The sequence below is a fragment of the Hippocampus zosterae genome, chromosome 17 (assembly GCF_025434085.1).
Source record: "Hippocampus zosterae strain Florida chromosome 17, ASM2543408v3, whole genome shotgun sequence".
NCBI classification, from domain to species: Eukaryota; Metazoa; Chordata; class Actinopteri; order Syngnathiformes; family Syngnathidae; genus Hippocampus; species Hippocampus zosterae.
In genome coordinates, this window is record NC_067467.1 from 13,601,084 (window position 1) to 13,622,764 (window position 21,681).

At 42.8% G+C, this 21,681-nt stretch overlaps 1 protein-coding gene across 3 annotated transcripts; it reads left to right on the forward strand.

Moving 5' to 3' along the window:
* Window positions 1-1,806: 1,806 nt before the first annotated feature.
* Window positions 1,807-18,962, forward strand: copz2 (COPI coat complex subunit zeta 2). 3 transcript variants are annotated; one of them, XM_052049805.1, is made up of 10 exons: window positions 1,807-1,974; window positions 9,600-9,668; window positions 9,990-10,074; window positions 10,503-10,594; window positions 12,568-12,623; window positions 12,896-12,973; window positions 13,544-13,595; window positions 14,625-14,663; window positions 16,722-16,754; window positions 17,465-18,962. In XM_052049805.1, the coding sequence occupies exons 1-10, from the start codon at window positions 1,957-1,959 to the stop codon at window positions 17,510-17,512; spliced, it is 570 nt and encodes a 189-aa protein (XP_051905765.1). In that variant the 5' UTR covers window positions 1,807-1,956; the 3' UTR covers window positions 17,513-18,962. The 3 variants fall into 3 exon arrangements, with proteins under 3 accessions (XP_051905765.1, XP_051905767.1, XP_051905766.1); XM_052049807.1 differs by lacking the exon at window positions 16,722-16,754; XM_052049806.1 differs by lacking the exons at window positions 14,625-14,663; window positions 16,722-16,754; window positions 17,465-18,962 and adding an exon at window positions 13,713-13,965.
* Window positions 18,963-21,681: the final 2,719 nt, after the last annotated feature.

Below are 21,681 nucleotides of genomic sequence, written 5' to 3' on the forward strand. Positions count from 1 at the left end.
CGTGGACCAGTGGTTAGCGCGTTGACCTCACAGTTCAGAGGTTGCGGGTTCGATCCCGGCTCCGGCCATCCTGTGTTGAGTTTGCGGGTTCTCTCCGGGCCTGGTGGGTTTTCTCCGGGTACTCTGGTTTCCTCCCACATTCCGAAAACATGCATGGACAGGCTGATTGAACAGTCTAAAATTGTCCCTCAGTGTGAGTGTGAGCGCGGATGGTTGTTCGTCTCTGTGTGCCCTGTGATTGGCTTGCAACCAGTTCAGGGTGTCCCCCACCTACTGCCCGAAGATGGGCTCTAGCACCCCTTGCCACTCCTGTCAGGATAAAGCGGTTCAGAAAATAGATGGATGGACGGATAAAACCTGTGTACTGTCCTCGCTAAAACGAGGTTTCGGGCGTGTTCGGAAATAACTGGTTCATTCTAACCGTTCGGAAAGTCAGAACGTTGCTCAAATTTGTCATTTGGTTTTTATGGGGGTTCCAAAAAGTGAGTACCATTACACACACTAGATGCGACTTGGGACGCCAGTGCTAGCTCCGAGGGTCGCGGGGCGTGCTGTAGCCTATCCCAGCTGCCTTTGGGCAGTAGGCGGGGAACACCCTGAACTGGTTGTTGGCCAGTCGCAGGGCACGCATACATCCATGGCCAAAAGTTTTGAGAATGACGCATATACAGTTTAATGGGGACCAAAACCACCCTCGATAAACGAAAATCGGCGAAGTAGCGTCCAATTAACATAAACATGTAAAAAATTAAGTTTTTTTTAAAGTCCGTAAACAGTCCGCGAGAAGCTGCAAAACAACAGCGAGTCACATAGAGTAACATGTACAGTGATGTACTGTATATGTTTAAAAAAAAAAAAGTCTTTATATGTAAAAATCTGCGATGCACTAAACCCACGATCAACGAACCGCAAAGTAGCGAGGGATCATTGTATACATTTTCACAAAGTCGACTGCCTATTTTTTTCTAGTGGCGTTTTGCATCTATTCCAGAATGTTTTGAAGAGTGATCAGATAGATTTCAATAAATTGCAAAGTCCCTCTTTGCCATGAAAATAAGCTTAATTGAACTACAAGGGGAGAGGTTCAATTGCTGTGAAGAAGTCTTTAGGGCGCCCAAGAAAAGTCCATAAAACACCAGGACTATCTCCTGAAGTTCATGCAGCTGCGGGATCGGAGCACCACCAGTGCAGAACATATGTCAGGAATATCAGCAAGCAGGTATGAATGCATCAACACGCAGAGTGAGGCAAATACTTTTGAAGGATGGCCTGCTGTCAAGAAGGACTTGTTCAGTTGTTTTTTTTATAATGGGATTCATTTTTCTTGTTTTGTTTGCAGTTCTTTTTCTTGTGTGTTTGTTTTTCGTTTGTATGCATTTTCCTGTCTGCTTGTTCTTTTTTTGTTTGCGATTCCTTTTCCTTGTTTGCGATTTCTTTTTATGTTTGCAATTCATTTTTAAAATGTTGTATGTATTTTTGTTGTAATTCATTTTTACGTGCGTTTATATTTTGCCCTATTTTTTTTTCTTTTTGCTTGTGTTTTTGTTTTGCACTTATATGGTCACCATAGTATTGTGCCCAACTGCAAACACAATCGGGACATTTAACACTCAACTGTTGTTCTGCTGTCTCGTGCTCATCTTTTAATGTCAAAATAAAATATTTTCAATCGACACCAAGCATGAATGATTTGACCTCGCTGTTTTCCTACTTTTGTAGCGAAATTAATGTGATTTAAGATTCTGCACTCAAGACTTCTTCCAAAAGCCCATAGCGCGAGGTCGTGAGCGCCCCCTGTTAAGCTCCTCGCGCAAATGGTTTTATCTGGTTGGCTGCCGCGTGATCGGGAACGCACCAGGGCGGCCCTGAAAGGAAAAAACTAGCAGCGGTTGGCGAGGTGATGTGACAGCTCAGAGGTGTCCACGTCAACACACCGAACGAAAGAGAGCGTCGGCAATGGATTCCAAGTCTCTGGTGAGGCTCTCGGTTGTTTCGCGGGGCTGCGAACGAGCGGTTCACTTTGGTGGTGGACTGTTGCCATATATATGTGTATATTTAATGCTATAGCTATCTCGTCTAACATTTGTTTGCCCACGACAGCTGTAGTTGGCAGGTAGCATACGGTAGCAACCTCGTAGTTCAGTACAATGTATAGCAGTTATTTCTTTGAATTGGATAGACGAACAGCTGTGATTTTTATTTTTGTGTCGCTTACTTTATACGCACAAAATTAGGAGCAGAGCTACTGCCGATACATCGCGACGAACTTATGTTGCGGTTTTTTTGCACTCCTTCGCCATAGTATGGCTGCGCAACAGTCGTAATCCACTTATTCACAGTGTTTGGGCGAACGTAACAGTTCCTAAGACAGGAAATGTTTTGCATCAAGCTACAAGTGCGTTGGTATCAGGATAGATTGTTTATTAACACGAGCTGTTAGAATGTCTGCTTGTGAGAGCAGTTTGTGACTTGTGAGAGCAGTTTGTGCCACGTCCGCGTCTCTCTCTCTCTCTCTCTCTCTCTCTCTCTCTCTGTCTCTGTCTCTGTCTCTGTCTCTGTCTCTGTCTCTCTGTCTCTCTGTCTCTGTCTCTGTCTCTCTGTCTCTCTGTCTCTGTCTCTGTCTCTCGATCTCTGTATTCCAATTCAGTATACTTCATATGTCAACGTGAAAATGTTCAGGAATGAAGAAGCACATGCAATGAAAAATACACCAAAAATATATCCATGGGCGTCAGCCAGCTCGATTTCTTGCAGAAGACTATCTTCAAGCAAACTGTTAGCATTCTTCACAGAATCACTTAGTACATATTGGAACATTTGGTGACCCCGTAGCATGAAGGCAAATTCATCCATCCGATGTTGACCGATACGCTATGAAGGGCTTTATTAGTGATAGTTTGAAACCCGTTTCACACTGGACTACTTGGTTTTCGCTGTGTTTCCTATCAGACCGAGTATAGGACAGCTTATCCATCCATCCATTTTCCAAACCGCTCGATCCTCACTAGGGTCGCGGGGGGTGCTGGAGCCTATCCCAGCCGTCTTCGGGCAGTAGGCGGGGGACACCCTGAATCGGTTGCCAGCCAATCACAGGGCACACAGACGAACAACCATCCACGCTCACACTCACATCGAGGGACAATTTAGAGTGTTCAATCAGCCTGCCACGCATGTTTTTGGAATGTGGGAGGAAACCGGAGCACCCGGAGAAAACCCACGCAGGCCCGGGGAGAACATGCAAACTCCACACAGGGAGGCCGGAGCTGGAATCGAACCCAGTACCTGTGCACTGTGAAGCCGACATGCTAACCACTGGACTACCGGGCCGTAGGACAGCTTAGTGATGTCCATATTTATATACTGTACTGTTTTGACAGCCGGTGGCATTTTCCCACAAAGTTGGACTTAATAGCTCATTAAAAGCTCTGGCTTTGCTTATAATGAGGAGAAAACGGAGACGTGATATATGTGAAGCATAATACATTTCTTTTGTGAAAAGAAATCTAAATGAAAATTTCTATGACTTTCAACCAACGCAGTACCATCATTGTGGTGGAGGTAGATTAGTAGTTACATTTACATAAAGTCACCCGTCTTGTCTCTGAGAGCTTGCCACGGCATTTATTATTATTTCCTCCAAGATTTATTACGATACAACTCCGCCAAAATTTGTGGTGTGCTGCTGTCCAAATGTAAAGTATTTCAATACCGATGCATTTGTTGTCAAGAAACCCTGCGATGGGGCATAGTGCCTTGTCGTTGCGTCTCAACAGCACATTCATAGTGAATGGGCTAGTTGACTGCACATTGCACTCTGCTAAATGCAGTGCAAAAAGGCCTTGAAGCGAAGCTGCTTTTGTTTAGTGTAGACCCCACTTTTTCCAAAATACAAGACAACACCATCATTGCATTTCATTTCCAAAATACCAATACTTGAAAAAGAAAATGCAGCAAAAGCATTCCAACTCTTAGAAGCTGGATTGCAGCAGCTGTCGCATCGAAGTCAGAAGCCCCTCTATATGTGCATCAGAAAGAATGGCTTGAACATGATAAATACATGTATGAGTGAAAATATGTACTTTGCCATATTCACAGCCATCTAACCTAACTAGCACCATTTGATTTAGATTTTTATAAATAAATGGACTGTTTGAGCTGGCTTTCTCAATTGCCCACATTCACTGAAGCTCAGCGTGACTGCATGCTTATCTTTTTCATCGAATAGTACGTGTGGAATTATAAATATAGTCTGGTGCTGTTGTAAAACAGGCGGCCCGGTAGTCCAGTGGTTAGCACATCGGCTTCACAGTGCAGAGGTACCGGGTTCGATTCCAGCTCCGGCCTCCCTGTGTGGAGTTTGCATGTTCTCCCCGGGCCTGCGTGGGTTTTCTCCGGGTGCTCCGGTTTCCTCCCACATTCCAAAAATATGCATGGCAGGCTGATTGAACACTCTGAATTGTCCCTAGGTGTGAGTGTGAGCGTGGATGATTGTTTGTCTATGTGTGCCCTGAGATTGGCTGGCAACCGATTCAGGGTGTCCCCCGCCTACTGCCCGGAGACAGCTGGGATAGGCTCCAGCACCCCCCGCGACCCTAGTGAGGATCAAGCGGTACGGAAGATGAATGAATGAATGAATGAATGTTGTAAAACACAATATGTATAGGGCCGGTTGGGTCTCTAGCGATCAAACGATTGCTATATTAAAACCTGGAAACATACAGTATTTATTGCGTGTGTTTAAACAATTGATCTTATTTACTTTATTTTTATAGCACTTTAATGACACCTGCAGTTGGAACAAAGTGCTTTACAGAACATTTAACGTAAAATAACAAATGGAATAAGGTAGAACATGTAACAAAACAAGAACGATAACACGATCAAAACTATTCCTCCATACACCTTCATATTTGAAACAGTTATCAATGAAAGAATAAAAAATCAAAGTCTACTTTCGCCGCTGGATCAGAGACGTCACACACGTCTGCTACAAGCTAAGTTTGAACATAAACAAGAAGCTGTAGGTTGCGTTCATTGACGAATAAGAGATTGATTCAGTTCTTCGGTCCCACCTCTGCTTAATACCAAGTGCCAACTCTCATTTCCAGATATACATCTAATTTCTTTGAAGGGTGTAAAAATTGTGTGTAAAATTCTTGCTTAAAAAAAGGTTGTCAGTTTGAACATTAAATATATTTACTTTGTAATGTATTTAATTAAATATAGGTTGATCATTATTTGCAAATCATTGTATTCTGTTTTTATGTTTGACACACTGTCTCAACTTCATTGGAATTGGGTTTGTATCTGAAATGCATTTATCAAAATCATAATAGAATAAAATATAATTTCCTGTCATGATGATTTAATAAATGATTACGATAAAGAAATTATGACATGGAGTTGAATTTTCCATTATAACGATACATTTCCTCTAAGTTTAATGCCAAATGTCAGGAACAGTATAAAAAAAACAACAATTAACAGCTCAGTCCTGTTTGATACATGAGAATGTTACTTCAGGTGAATAAAAGAGGAAAAAAATATTTATGTTATTTATCTTCATCTTCATTCTTGTTCCCCCTGAGGTAAACTTAAATACAGGCTGGAAGTAAGTTGTAAGTGTCTGGTCTAAGTTCTGTGATACACTCTGACTGTGAATCTATGCTAGTCAGTGCATAACAGAACTTTGTCCCGAGTCTAAAAAGCTCTTCTGACAAATGGAAAAGTGAAAGAGTCTTTTGTTACATCAACATACTGTATGAATCTGGATTCAACATAAAACGGTCACTACATTCCATCCATCCATTATCTGAGGCTGTTACCCTCACAAAGGTCGCAGGCGTGCTGGATGGAGACCATCCCAGCTGTCTTCAATCCAAAATGTTGGGTTGAATAAATAATCTGATCTTTATTCGTTGTAATTGCTGCCGTGTTTGTTTTGAAATAGAATATCTTTATTTAGAAAATTCTGTACTGGAAGCGGCCTGTTACAGACTCTGTATGCTTTACACAGAAACTGAGCAGCATTTGTTGAAGCGAGATTTGCCATGCATGTTACTTTTTCCACGTCATTCCTTATTGTTTTGCAAAATCCGAGTGAATATGCAAAGTTAATATAATAGCAGAAACTGAGAGACACTTGTCGTAGCGGCGTTTGCTTACTTTTCCCTTGTTGTCACGTTTTGCCAAAGCCGAGTGACTACTGTATACTATAATATCTGTTTCTTGTATGTGTGCTACGTCACAGAGAAGGGACGAGCCTGGTTGGGCGAATATTGGCTCCGGACGTTATTCTGAGTGTAGAGCGCATGGGCGTGAGTTGTGGCTAACACAGTGGTTCTCAATTATTTTATGTCATGGAAGAGGAAAACAAAACAAAAAATTGTAAAAGAACACCTTTGCATAACACTGTATCCTTATTACCGTATAAGAGAATAAAAAATAAATACGGACCAACTTACAACAAAGAATAACTTTAGTAACTGGAACAGAAAAGATTTAAAGTGCATTTGAAATTCAAAAATTACATTAAATCCTTAATTTAAATATAAATATTTTTTGACTGACCATGTCAAACCATACGAATCCTGAAAATTAAAATTACATAAAATCAATACCTAATAATGCATTCAAACTATTCACCAACATCTCAGGAGAACAATATTATAAAAAAACTTTAACCAGCAAAACAAAAATATATAAAAGTATTTGTGCTTTTTTTTTTTTTTTAATCAATGATGATGTCTGGATTAATGGCTACAATGAGCACGTTTTGCAATGCACAGCTTTTCGAAGCGATGTTTGAAGCAGGACACAGCAACTGTTGGCTCCTGCTCAATGTGTGGCGCGCCCCACTATTTGAGAAACACTGGGCTAACAGCAACTCCGATGAATGTGTGTTTATTGAGTTATTGCTCCTTTTGTTTATTAAAATCGAACAGATTGCATCAGCGACTGCGTCCATCCTTCTGTCCACATTAAAGGGCATTACAATACAATCTTAATAAAATAATAATAATTCCACTGTATTATTGGAAGCAGGCACGGTAAAACATTCGTTAGTTAAAAAAATATACATAGTAGTATCCATGCATGCTCGCGTATGTTTTTAAAAAGGCAGCGGGAGCAAACGTGATTTCGGTCGTACTTTGAAGTATTTAACAGTGTACTCGTGTTATTTTTTTTTCTTTCGTCAATCCTCAGCCACAAATCCATCAAAGTCCTCATCTTAAGTATCCAAAATAAACAGCTGGCAAGTTCTCCATCAAACACACCAGGTTCCCTCGAGTCATTCTCGTTGCCGTGCGGGTCCTCAGAAATGATGCCGGCTTTTGCTAAAGCACGGACAGTGCAAGCAGACACGTTCGCTTGCCTAAGCATCCACAATCCATTCACATATTGTGGGTTAACTTGCCCAGCGCCGCCTCCAAGTTTTAGTAAAGCTTTTCGCTACCTCATCATCCATCGCTCCCACGCCGCTCACAACTTTACTTTGAACACCCTGTTTATACCGATGTCCAGCGGTTGGAGTTCCTCCGTCATGCCTCCCGGAATGATGGCAAACTCAGAGTTTGTTTGCTTCACGTGGCTGTGAAATGGGTGCGCATGGAGTCAAAGACCAACAGGGATGGTGAGGCGTGGCAAAAAAACATCCCATGCGGTCTATTTACGTACACTTAACTCAGACACTCATTTTCTCCTCGTCCATCCAGCCTTTTTTTTATTAGCCTGAAGGATGACTCCGGCTGGAAATTTTGCTTTAGGCAGTCTCCCTCTTAAAAATCACCATTGGTGGCAGTTTCTGTCCATTACCATGGCAACCAAGCACAACCGTAAAAGTCGACTTCTGGTGCCCCATTGTGCGCGTTGCTACTGTGCTGGTCTCCTTCTCTACAGTGTGGTTCACCGGGATGTCGAAAGTGAGCGGCCAGCCATGATAGTGTGTTTTTACCGTATTGGCCCGAATATAAGACGGTGTTTTTTGCATTGAAATAAAACTGAAAAAGTGTGGGTTGTCTTATGTTCGGGGTCAAGACATTATACCTATTCACAACGCTAGATGGCGCCAGATATCATTTAAGTCAGGCATGTCCAAAGTCCGGCCCGGGGGCCAAATCCGGCCCGCGGTCGAATTTCATCCGGCCCTCGGCCCCTGTCATAAAATCAGTGCCGTCTGGCCCGCAGGTTGGTCGCAATGGAACACGTGTTGCATTGACTGAGGTCTCGTAGACTGGTGAGTGATGTTTCATAGAGTACTGCTTCCCTCTAGTGGCTAAATGAGTAATAGCATTCACTAAATGAGTAATAGCATTTAGACACTAGAGGGCAGTAGCACTCTACGAGACATCACTCACGAGTTTATATTGACTGATATGTCATATTTCAAATGATCCTTGCAGTTGTGGATATGTGTATTGCTTGTTCATTTCCCTGTTGTTCGAGTCAAAGGTTTTGTGACTATTGAAAAGTCATGGTGATACATTTTATGTTTCAAATCAATCAATTTGCACTCAGGAGACTTCTGTTTAAGAAAAAGTCAAGTGAATAAGCAGTTGCATGTGACATACCTGTTTCAAATGAACCAAAAGAAATTCTTAAGATTGTTGAAATTAAAATAAAAATGGAAATGTGAAACAGACTGGCTTACTAAAATTTGTTGAACAATATTGTTGTTCAATGTAAAGAATGTCAGCCAAGGTCGGCCCCCCGACATTTTACCACATAAAATCTGGCCCCCTTGGCAAAAAGTTTGGACACCCCTGATTTAAGTGAATGCTGAACTTGACCCCCCAGGCCAAAGTGAACCCCTGTCACGAAGAATAAAAATAAAAATAGCGGTAGTACGAAGAAGAAAAATAAAAAATAGTGGTAAGAAAGAAAAGAGAAGAAAACAATAGAAGAGATAACAGAAAATGGAGGAACGTAGCGACAATCTGGAGAAAAGTGGGTCGAAGATCAGCCAAGATAACCGGTAGCTGAGGAGAAGTCATGATGTAATTTACATTTCAAAAACCAGAAGCCATTCATTTACGAATGTGATTGCACTTTAGTTTACATATTTAAATGTTCAGATATTAAGATTTGATTGAGGCAAAATAACATGCTTTTTCTCTCAAATATATTGTGATAATCATTTGTTTCAGATGTACTGTAATTATTTTCTGTATAAAAATTAATTCAGTGTTCAAAAAGTATTTTTTTTTTCAAACTTGAATCTTGAAAAAGAGGGGGTCGTCTTATAAATGGGGCCGTATTATCTTCGGGCCAATACGGTACTTCTTACGCCATACAGCGCAACTTTTGTTTCATATCAATTCAAACAAAGCATGTTCATCCTTTTGTTATAAAATGTCAATCTCTGAAAACTGGTCAAGTGCAATCTCTCCGTAACCAGCTTCAGTGTTGTCATGCTGCTGACTTGGAACGAAAAAAAATCATTCACACTACATGAGAAGATGGCCGAAATGGAAAAGCAAATTTTATATGGAGATCAGAAAAAAAACTTGTGTGGGTGGCAGGAATGCTTCTCGCATCCTTGATGTTTTACTTCCTCTCTCTATGCAAAAATGAAACTTTTGCATCATGGTTCTTTGCAGGAACCTTCCCTCTACACAGTGAAAGCTGTTTTCATTCTTGACAACGATGGCAACAGACTTCTCTCAAAGGTAAACTGAAAACCATAATAAACATTGAGAATAGGGTAATAAATACTGTGTGGCCTGATTGATTTTTGAACATATTTTTACCATACTATAGTACTATATTAGACTAGAGGTTTCTGGAATATATACAATGCAGTACCCTCCAACTATGTTCATAAATTATACTGTATATTGAAAGGCATTTTTGAAAAGGTGGCTAACTTATCAAATGTATAGTACACACTTGTGAGCGGGCACCATGGTATCAGTTCCCACTCAGTGACGGTGTGAATGGTCTCAACTGATTTTTTAAATTCTTTCCATTTTCCGTCTGCCCTATCTTAGTATTATGACCCAGAGCTTTACCCCTCCATGAAGGACCAAAGGAACTTTGAGAAGAACATTTTCAACAAGACTCACAAAGCAGACAGTAGGTTACAATTTGTCACTTCCTGCTTTTGTGTGCACCGTGCTGCCTTTTGGAATTATATTGAATATTGCACTGGTTTTGTCAGATATTGTAGTCATTAAATTCAACACACGCAAATATATTTCCACATCCGTATTACAAACAAAAAAATATTTCTGTAATTTGATATGATTTTATAAAACAACAATAGCTCAGTCTGATCATATTTAAGCAAGGCGGCATGGTGGCTTCCCGTTCAGGTTTCAAATAAAGGCTCAGGCCTTTGTGATTAAACGGGCCAACCTTGCATGGAACTATTCAGTGTAGTACTGTTGTTTTAATACATAATGTACCTTATATTCTGTACCATATATATACTCTGTATATTTTGTTATGATTTAATTTTTCACTATCCCCCCCCCCCCCTTTTCTGATGACCCCCCCCCCAGATGAAATAGCTTTCCTGGAGGGAATGACGATTGTCTATAAAAGCAGCATAGACCTTTTCCTCTATGTGGTCGGAAGCTGTCAAGAGAATGAGGTAGGATGCATTCCCAATTCCAATCCGCCCTTACAACCGTGAGTATGGATTCTTGCAGGATCCTCTCCTTGAGCAGTTGGCTTCTATCTGCCTGTTGAACCAACAATTCGAGCTTCCATCCATCCATCCATCCATTTTCCGAACCGCTCGATCCTCACTAGGGTCGCGCGGGCGGTGCTGGAGCCTATCCCAGTCGTCTTCGGGCAGTAGCCGGGGGACACCCTGAATCAGTTGCCAGCCAATCGCAGGGCACACAGAGACGAACAACCATCCACACCCACACTCACACCTAGGGACAATTTAGAGCGTCCAATCAGCCTGCCATGCATGTTATTGGTAAACATGCATGGCGGAGAAAACCCACGCAAGCTCGGGGAGATCATGCATATTCCACACTGGGAGGCCGGAGCTGGAATTAAACCCGGTACCTCTGCACTGTGAAGGCCGCCTAATTCGAGCTTCATTGATCATTTAAATCTTCTTTGGAAACACTCATCGTTCTACCACACAAACGAAGCTCACCCAAACAAGCAAGGTAGCTCAGTGCTTGCTGACAACATCCAACACGCTATCCAGACACTGCCACACGAATGACTATCAATCACCACTGTCAGAGGTTCCATCTCTCTCTGCACTGGCTGCTGACCGTACAACGATCCCCCGGTCTTCTCTTACATTTAAAATCTTTCCACCTGCCATGCTTCCCCTTAAGTCCCCTGGACACACTGTTGCCTATTATTTCAATGAGAGCAGGAGTGTCCCAACTCGGTCCTTGGAGGCTGCTGTCCTGCCTGTTTTCCATCTGGATCTAGTCTGCTAGCATTCAGCAACTCACCAGCCTCAACTGCCACATCTTCAACCACCTGGCCATCATTTTTGATATCCACCTTCCCACTCCAGTTCCAAAAGACAGATGTGTAGTATCCTTCTGAAACATCACATCCATCCAGCTCCAAAATTTCTCAGCCTCACTTATTGTCCCCCCCAAACCCCTCCCCACCCATTTCAGGCAACTCTCCCTCCACTTGCCTTGATCAATTAGCCTACTTAAACGAAACCGTTTCCTTTTAATACTCAGCTTGCTGGTTCTCTCCTGACATTCTTCACCACCTAAAATCCAGAACCCGCCATTTTGACATACGTTCTGACTCACGCTATCTACAAGCAAACATTGACGACCTTCCACTTGACAAATCCGTCTTTATCCATGCCCTCTTCACCTATGACTCAAAACTCATCCACATGAGCTCAAATAACCAAAACGTTCTTTTTTGCACCGTGAGCAAACTCACCAACCCTCGTGATAGCACCTCCAACTCAGACATTGGTGATAAATGCAAGTCCCTTCTCTTGTTCTTCCAAAGTAGGTTGACTCTGTTTCCAACTCCCTGGATGCACGCAGGCAGGGTGCATCCAGTTTCAAGTTGGTGACATACTCAGGCCACAAGATGAAGGAAGCCCTTGGACAAAACATCAATCACGTGTGTTCAAGGGTCAAAAGCACAGCATTGATTTTGAAAATATGGCAAGAGATGCTCCAGCGATCCTAGGAAGAGAAACAAACACATACCTGAAAATGCTGATAAGCAAAGGGGGCGAACTTCCTCGAACGCAACGCAAGTCGTGTTGCCTCTCAGATCGAAAACCCCACCTTCGCACCCCCGCTGACCACTTTTTATTCACATGATATGCAAAATACAAGATTCAACAACAACATTCAATGTGTAGATTTCACATGTGTAGATTTCACATGAATTGAGACACGGCAACAAACTGAAGGACATCTCGTCATGCTGCCCTCCCGAAGTTTAACTTTCCTGTCTATATTATCATTTAATATGAATAATATGAAGTTTGTCTTTCTCCATCACGAGCTTAACCAAAATGTTGGATTTCCACGGATTGTCCTCTTGTAACATATTAACACCACCATAAATAGGTCATCCTAAACTGATCTTTTTCTTTTCCTCAAGTTGATGCTGATGTCTGTACTCAACTGCCTGTATGAGTGTCTCAATCAAATCCTGAGGTAATTAATCCACATATTAAATAATACTATACCTGAGTATTTTACTGTATGTCAGTGACAATGTACGGTATTTGATTTTGATCATGACAAAGTAATTAGCTCTTGGAGGAGAATAGGTGCATCACAAGCTGTACATTAGCCAAAAATGTGAACTGATCCTGGTGGAATTTCGCAACTGTATCCAAACTGCTTAAATGTTAGAAATCAGAGCAACCCTACGCAACTCTTTCATGAACATGAATTTGAATGAATGAATTTGTTGTTTTCTACAGGAAAAATGTGGAGCGTAGGTGTTTCCTGGAAAACATGGAAGGCGCCTTTCTTATCGTTGATGAAATCATTGACGGGGGGTAAGAATCCTGATATCCGGGATAAATATCTTTGCCCCCCCCCCACACACACAGATACTTTTATATAGTGCTTTCACAACAGCTGCAGCTATAACAAAACTCTCTATAGAACATTCTACATGAAAGAACAAAAATACAACACATAACACAAAACATCAACAATACTACAACCATAAAAACTTTTCCGAGGTACACTTGTTGGATCTAAAACAACAGTCATGAAAATACATTGGAGAGTCCCGATTCGACGGCTCTAGCCCCATGTCGATGTTCAAAACACCAAAGCAATAAAGATTTCTCCACTACATGGCCTTTTCCACAGGATTACTAGTTTTTGGGTCACCGGCACTATTAGAAAAGCAAGTTTAATCCCCGAACCGAACCGAGTGGATAAATACGCATCTGCGACATAAACAATAGGCCCATAAAACTCTGGTGGCATAACTGCCTGTGACAATAATATAGATATTTTCTAAATATTGCAGTTCATTCACAATGTCGGATACATATCGGTTTGTCTTGACTATGATTCTACAAAAGTACCTGAATTGAAGTTTATTCTTTTTACAGAGTGATCCTGGAGAGTGATGCACAACAAGTCCTCCAAAAGGTCAATTACAGGGTAAGTTCTTGCTCTGAAAATCCCACTCTCATAATTGGCTTCTTCTCTTTTCCTATTGTTATCCTTCCTTTAAACTCTACAACTTATCTTCTCCCTGTCGTCTTTGGTTGGCATCAGCTTGTGTCAGAACCAGCCTATGGTTTTGTCCTATTTGATCACATCACTGGTAACCTCCAGGCACAAACAGACAAGAACCAGCTGCTCTAGACAGAGAAAACCAGGGTGAAAAAGGTAGTCCAGTGGACAGAGGATGGATGCATGGTCATAGAGTGCCATGACTAACAAAAGCTGAAAAGTTAATACTTGGGATGAGTATCCCTTCTTAATACCGTCTTGGGTTTGTGAAATCACATTGGGAAAAAAAAACAAACATCTAGACATGCTCGAAGATAAATTGCTCCGTCTTAAAAGGCCATCGCACTGAGCGACGAAGTTTGCAAGTGTGTGTGCACCTTGCGAATGTATTTATTTATTTTTTGTATTCAGGGTTCGTTCAAGGTCGCAAAGACGTTCACCGACAATTTTAATGGTCTCAAACACTTTTTTTCCCCATATCACAAAGAAACATAGATCATGTTCAAAATTTGATGGTGACATGAAAGCCTCTTCTGCAACCATTAAAACTATTTGGGAAAGTTTGGCAAATGTCTTTGCAACTGTTTGCAATATTAAACAAACCCTGAAAATTCAACATTTGTTACGCGCGCACAGGCTTAACTTAAGGTTACTCTCTGCAGTGTTTGGTCATTTTCTACCACTGAGGTACTTAATCACTTGAAATAGTAATTTAAGGCCTTGGCAAAACAAATCAATAAATCAATCATTGTGTGTAGTTATGAATACATTCTTTGGTATTTTTATGTTTTGAGCATGTGGTGGCCTGAGATGCAAACCTGTGTGGAAATAGTTTGACTGCTAATATAAGCCAATAAATATGATTGATATGACCCTCGTAAAGATTTCTGTGCTTTACATTTTCTGGGGGGTTTTCTGTCTGTCACCATTTTTTGTTTCTTTTCATTTTTATAGGTTGATGAAAGTTCATTATCTGAACAAAGTGTCGCACAGGTAACACACACACACACACACACACGCAAACATGCAACTAAACTTGCTGTGTTGGTCAGGAGCAGCATTTTACATTGCGTTACTAGTTTAACTACATTTCTCCGTCGCATGTTCATAATGGGGTCGGCACGGTGCAGACTGGGTAGCACATCTGCCTCACAGAGCAGAGGACGTGGGTTCAAATCCGGGGTCCGGCTTTCCTGTTTGGAGTTTGCATGGTTTCTCTGCATGTCTACGTTAGTTTTCTCTGGGTATTCCAGTTTCTGCCCATATATCAAAAACATGCACGGAAGGTCAGTGTGGAACACTCCGAATTGTCCCGAAGTGTGATTGTGAGTGTGAATGTTTGTTTGTGATGGTTGTTTCCAAATTCACAGGTTGTGTCCTTCGAAAGCTGTATTGTTCAGCTAAATTATGTCACCTCTGGCACAACTCGACGGTTTCCATATTTCGGGAGAGACAATTCGCAGGCTGGGTCCTTGGTCGCCTTTAAAGGCTGCTCCTTATATAACCTCCATGGACCACATAAATAGTGGTGAATTTGCACAGGCTTAATGTGGATTTGGACACTGCATGCGGTCGAGTAGCGACAGAAGTGATGTCATGCGGCCGAAAATGTGCCCTTTGGAAGACCTAACCTGTTAATTTGGACACAGCCCTGCGATTGACTGGCAACCAGTTCAGGGTGTAACCCACCTATAATGCCCGAGACCAATACAAAGTCTGCATCACAGCAGCCGCTGCACCAATCCGCCTGTCGATCTCTCGCTCCCTCCTGCCCTCACTTGTGAACAAAACCCCATGATACTTAAACTCCTCCACCTGGGGCGAGATCATAACCTCGACCTGGAGAGGGCACTCCACCCTTTTCTGACCATTGTTTCAGATTTGGAGGTGCTGATTTTCATCCGAAACGCTTCACACTCAGCTACAAACTGCTCCAGTGAGAGTTGGAGATCCCAGCTTGACGTAGCCAACAGCACCACATCATGTGCAATAAGTAGAGCTGCAATACTGAGGCCAGCAAACTGGACCCCCTCAACATCTCGGCTGCGCCGAGAAATTCTGTCCATCGAGTTTATGAATCGCGACAAAGGGCAGCCTTGGTGGAGTCCAACCACTAATGGACACGATTCTGACTTACTGCCGGCAATTCGAACCAAACTCTGACATCGGTGGTGTAAGGACCGATTAACCCTGTAGTGAGAACACACCCTCCGGTCCCCATTCTGAAAAAGAGGGACCACCGCCCCGGTCTGTCAATCCAGAGACGCACTCCCCGTTGACCACGCGATGCTGCAGAGGCGTGTCAACCAGGACAGCCCCACAACATCCAGAGGCTTGAGGAACTCCACACAGATCTCATCCACCTGGGCTTTACCACGAGGAGCTTTTTAACCATGTCGGTGACTTCAACCACAGAGAGAGGAGAGCCCACCTCATGGTCCTCAGACTCTGCTTCCTCCAAGGAAGGCGTGTTGGTGGAGTTGAGGAGGTCTTCGAAGTACTCTGCCCACAGGTTCACAACGTTCCTAGTCGAAGTCAGCAGTGCCCCATCCCCACTGTACACAGTGTTAGTGGTGCACTGCTTTCCCCTCCTGAGGCGTCGGATGGTGGAGCAGAATTTCTCCGAAGCCGCCCGGAAGTCGGCTTCCATGGCCTCAAATAACTCTTCCCACGGCCGACTTTTTGCCTCGGTGACCGCCAAAGCCACACTCCGCCTGGCCAGCCGGTATCCGTGAGCTGCCTCTGGAGTCCCACTGGCCCTCAAGGCCTGGTCAGACTCCTCCTTCAGCTATACGGTATCCCTTACCAGCTAGTTTGGGGGTTGCCGCCTTGACAGGCACCTAATACTTGCAATAGCTTTATTCTATTCCGCTCTTCCAGAATGCTTTCGTTCTTTATTGCCTATGCCTGTAGCTCTTTGCTCTAAAGCAGGAATCTATGTTTTCATTGTTTCTTGTGTTTGTATTTTCCTTGCCTGTAGAGTATTTTGAGATTGTTTGTTTGTCCAAATGCCTCATGTTTCTGTTTTTTCCGTTTCTGTAACTCTGTCAGCACTTTACTGAGAAATTGGCTCTGACGACTAACGTAAGTCTTTACTCACCTCACAGTAATCTACACTGTCGTATAATTCATGTACTTTGTTTTAATCCCGTTTGAGAATTATTTAAGTCATGACTAACTTCCAAACTTTTGAATGGTGAGTTGCAGTGTAAAAGGCATTGCATTATTAAGAATTGCATTTCTTCTGGCCATGGTGACTGAATTTATTTGATCTTCTGTACATTGAAGCACCTTATCAAAAAATGCCAGGTGTCAGGCTCACTTGGCTTCTATGCAGTACTGTAATAATAGATCAGTGTGGACACAGTCTGTCATTTTAGATATACAGTCCCGAGTTAGAGCAGTACACTTTGTTTGCAGCTATAGTCACATTTGTGATATTCAAGTGTTTCAATGTACTGTAGCAAAGTGGGTGTGAGTGTGTGTTGAGATTTTCCCAAGCAAATTGAGTTGCCGAGAGTCAAACGAGAGATTGAGTCAGATTATTTTTTTCAATTTTATTAGTATGTAACTGGTACTAATTTAAAGGGGTCCACTTCAGTTCTTCTGTCTTGGCGATTGCTCAGTGAATAAAAATTATGGTCAGTGTGACATCTAGTGGTTAGGGCTTGTTATGGCGATACATAGACGCTTAACTCCTCTTGAAGTGTGTCAAGAAATGCAGCATAGACAAACAGAAATGTCTATGATGATGCGGAATGATGTCACCTATGACCTCTTTGTGATTCTTCCAGGTTCTGCAATCAGCCAAGGAGCAGATCAAATGGTCCATACTGAAATAACAGGAGATGTGAAGCTATGTCGAGGCAATTTCAACATGTATTTAACCCGTAGTTTAGTGACCACTTGAATTGTTTTTGATTTTTGAAGGTCTGTGTTCTCTGAAATAACTTGAGATTAACCAGCGTGGGGCTTGAGCAAGTCACATCCGATCTTGTGTTTGCTGTTGCAAAAATAAGACAGACATAGAAAAGAAGACTGGCCGACCTGTGCGATTAATGGAGGTTGTTCCGTTATGTTCTGGGGCAGATTTGCAACATTTGGCACAAGGTGTCTTAAAGGGGCAAGTTGTTCAAAAATATGACAGGATTATGGTTGACGGATTTGGTCGAATCTTGAAAGTTGAGTTGTTCAAAAGGGAAAGAAGGATTCTGAAATGGAATCATGAAATCCAATCTTCGTTTAAATGTGGATCAAATCTTCAATTTGTGTTCAAAGTGTTTCAGTAGGAGGTGGATATCATATTAAAACAAAATATTATCCTGATCCCAACAGGGTAGTATTTCAAGGTGCATTTCTGGACTAAAATGTTGCAAAACTTGGTCACATAATAAATTTATATCATTTGTGGTACTTACTTGTATTCATAGTTTGCACTTGATTTATTCAACTGTTACAGTGATGAAGCAGATAAATCCTTAATATAGCCAAGTAAAAAGAGCATATATTTATTTATCCTTTCCCCATGAAATAAACCCCTAGATAGATTACAATATGCAAGATGATTAATTCGGTTTTTCTGTTATTTATCTTCGTAATTTCCAAGAAACAACATTCTGTATTTTGTTAACGATTGGAAATGTAGCCCCCCCCCCCCACCCATCGACTTTTTTTTGTAGAAACTTCCAATTTATTCAAAATGAAATTATGTTTATTTGTTGCTGTGACTCAGATGAGTGTTTATTAAAGAAATTACAAATCCAAGTGGATGTTTGTTACTTTTGTGTAGTCTCAAAATCAAAGACACTTCAAGTGACCCACTGTCGGCTTTTCGACCCGTTGTTCTCTATATTGGATGTTGCCCACATGAAAATGGTTGCCCCATTTCTAGCACGAGTAATCCAGATTTCAATATCTTGAAAACAATGTATCTGGACCAGAGTGATCCAATCCAATATTGTTTTGAAAAATTGGCATAAAATAATTACCTGATTCTGGATAGCAAAAAAAATGCGATCATTTTGATCAAGTTGCATGTTTTGGTCTCAGAAGCAACTAAACTTCTGTTCCAGCCTGGTCAAGGCACCCTTCACAGCTGGAGCAGTTTGCTTACCGGGAGTGGGCTGAAATGTTGACAGTACACAACAGAATCCGCAGTCCAGAAAATTAAAAACTTTATTGTTTGAAAGTGAATCAGTCAATTGAGACAATGCAAGATACATGCAAAATAACCAGAAAAAGAATCAAGGCCGTTCAGAAGTAATACTGATTTACAACAAAGATGTTTGCATTTTTTTTAAAAAAAGCATTTATTGAAAGTATAAAAATACAGTTGCACAGGGGCTGATTAGTTTCATGAGGTGCCTTTCAATTTTATAATTTGAAAACAGCTATTTCAGTGCAAAAAAAACAAAAATCAACAGACCTTTAAGGCCAACTATTTCTGAAAGTCCATTTGTGATTTGTTTAATGTTTTTCCAAAGGATGTCACATGACATCACAAATTAATTGTCAAAAGTACAAAGTGAACTGTGGAACATAGGCTGCGCACCCCAGATAGAAACAACGTTCAATGAAATATTGGTGCCCTTATCCCCTTTTGTGAATGACGACTGTTGAGAATGGTGTCCACAAACTGCTGGATGCTCAATAGGAACTCCCGTTTTGGTAAACTATTAAGCACAATCAATCAATGGCGTGGCTATTTCCAACCGCATGTTGCTTCTACAAGTGCATTTACACAAGAGTTACTTATATTTACTAGAGTGGCTTGAAAGTAAATGGCACTTAACAGAGTGGAAGCATCAAACAACTTGTCATACAAACACTCTTTAATTTGAGAGAAAACTGGTCACACACAACGGCTGACTTTCCAAATGTTTTTCTGATTGTGGTGATGCGCAATTACACAAAACAGCAACAGCTTTAGCAGGGAAGCCCAGACTTCCCTCTCCCTAGCTACTTCTTCCAGCTCTCCCCGGGGGATCCTGAGGCGTTCCCAGGCCAGCTGGGTGACATAGTCTCTCCAGCATGTCCTGGGTCTTCCTCTGGGTCTCCTCCCGGTGGGACATGCCCGGAACACCTCACCAGGGAGGCGTTCAGGAGGCATCCGAATCAGATGCCCAAGCCATCTCATCTGGCTCCTCTCGATGTGGAGGAGAAGCGGCTCGACTCTGAGCCTCTCCCGGATGACAGAGCTTCTCACCTTATCTCTAAGGGAGAGCTCTGACACCCTGCGGAGAAAACTCATTTCGGCCGCTTGTATCCAGGATCTCGTTCTTTCGGTCACGACCCATAGCTCGTGACCGTAGATGAGGGTTGGAACGTAGATCGACCGGTAAATTGAGAGCTTCGTCCTTTGACTCAGCTCGTTCTTTACCGCGACAGCCCGATACAACGTCCGCATCACAGCAGACGCTGCACCGATCCGCCTGTCGATCTCCCGCTCCCTCCTGCCCCCACTTGTGAACGAGACCCCAAGATACTTGAACCCCTCCACTTGGGGTAAGATCTCCTCCCCGACCCGGAGGGGGCACTCCACCCTTTTCCGACTGAGGACCATGGTTTCAGATTTGGAGGTGCTGATTTTCATCCCAACCGCTTCACACTCGGCTGCGAAACGCTCCAGTGAGAGTTGGAGAGCCCCGTTTGAAGGAGCCAACAGCACCACATCATCTGCAAAAAGCAGGGATGCAATACTGAGGCCCCCAAAATAGACCCCCTCAACGCTTCGGCTGCGCCTAGAAATTCTGTCCATAAAAGTTATGAACAGAATCGGCGACAAAGGGCAGCCTTGGCGGAGTCCTACCCCCACTGGAAACGATTCCGACTTACTGCCGGCAATGCGAACCAAAGTCTGACATTGGTGGTATAGTGACCGAACAGCCCGTATCAGGGGGTTCGGTACCCCATACTCCCGAGGCACCCCCCACAGAACGCCCCAAGGGACACAGTCAAACGCCTTCTCCAAGTCCACAAAACACATGTAGACTGGTTGGGCGAATTCCCACATACCCTCGAGGACCCTGCTAAGGCTGTAGAGCTGGCCCACTGTTCCACGGCCGGGACGAAAACCACACTGCTCCTCCTCAATCTGAGGCTCGACTTCCTGACGGACCCTCCTCTCCAGCACGCCTGAATAGACCTTACCAGGGAGGCTGAGAAGTATGATCCCTCTGTAGTTGGAACACACCCGCCGGTCCCTCTTTTTAAAAAGAAGGACCCCCGGTCTGCTAATCCAGAGGCACTCTCCCTGATGACCACGCGATGTTGCAGAGGCGTGTCAGCCAGGACAGCCCCATAACATCCAGAGCCTTGAGGAACTCCGGGCGGATCTCATCCACCCCTGGGACCTTGCCACCGAGGAGCTTTTTAACCACATCGGTGACTTCAACCACAGAGATAGGAGAGCCCACCTCGGGGTCCTCAGACTCTGCTTCCTCCAAGGAAGGCGTGTTGGTGGAGTTGAGGAGGTCTTCGAAGTACTCTGCCCACAGGTTCGCACAACGTTCCTAGTCGAAGTCAGCAGTGCCCCATCCCCACTGTACAGTGTTAGTGGTGCGCTGCTTCCTCCTCCTGAGACGTTGGATGGTGAACCAGAATTTCCTCGAAGTCGTCCAGAAGTTGGCTTCCATGGCCTCACCGAACTCTTCCCACGCTCGGGTTTTTGCCTTGGCCACCACCGAAGCTTCGTTCCGCTTGGCCAGTCTTTTTTAACCATGAACTCAAAAGTACCCTTTGCTACAACCATACTTTTTTATTTTGGTTTCACTGTGCATATTGAATATCAGTGTTTCAGACTTCGCTTTTTAAAATGGGAAGGCAGGAAATTTTGGCATCAGTCATTCAACCTTGGGAGATTCATTGATTCAAAACGTGAGCTTTTTGTTATTGACTTGGCGTTAGGTTTGATAACAAAATTGTCGCATGTTTTGACTCCGGGAAAACCCAACTTTCACATTATCCCAGCAAAAACGATTACATTTCAAAGCACCGTATTGGGTGAAAAAGA

Excerpts from the sequence above, each read along its gene's own strand:
- copz2 (XM_052049805.1), top strand. Across the intron at positions 10,075-10,502 it reads CAAGACTCACAAAGCAGACA|ATGAAATAGCTTTCCTGGAG; the intron begins GTAGGTTACAAT and ends CCCCCCCCCCAG. Across the intron at positions 10,595-12,567 it reads GAAGCTGTCAAGAGAATGAG|TTGATGCTGATGTCTGTACT; the intron begins GTAGGATGCATT and ends CTTTTCCTCAAG.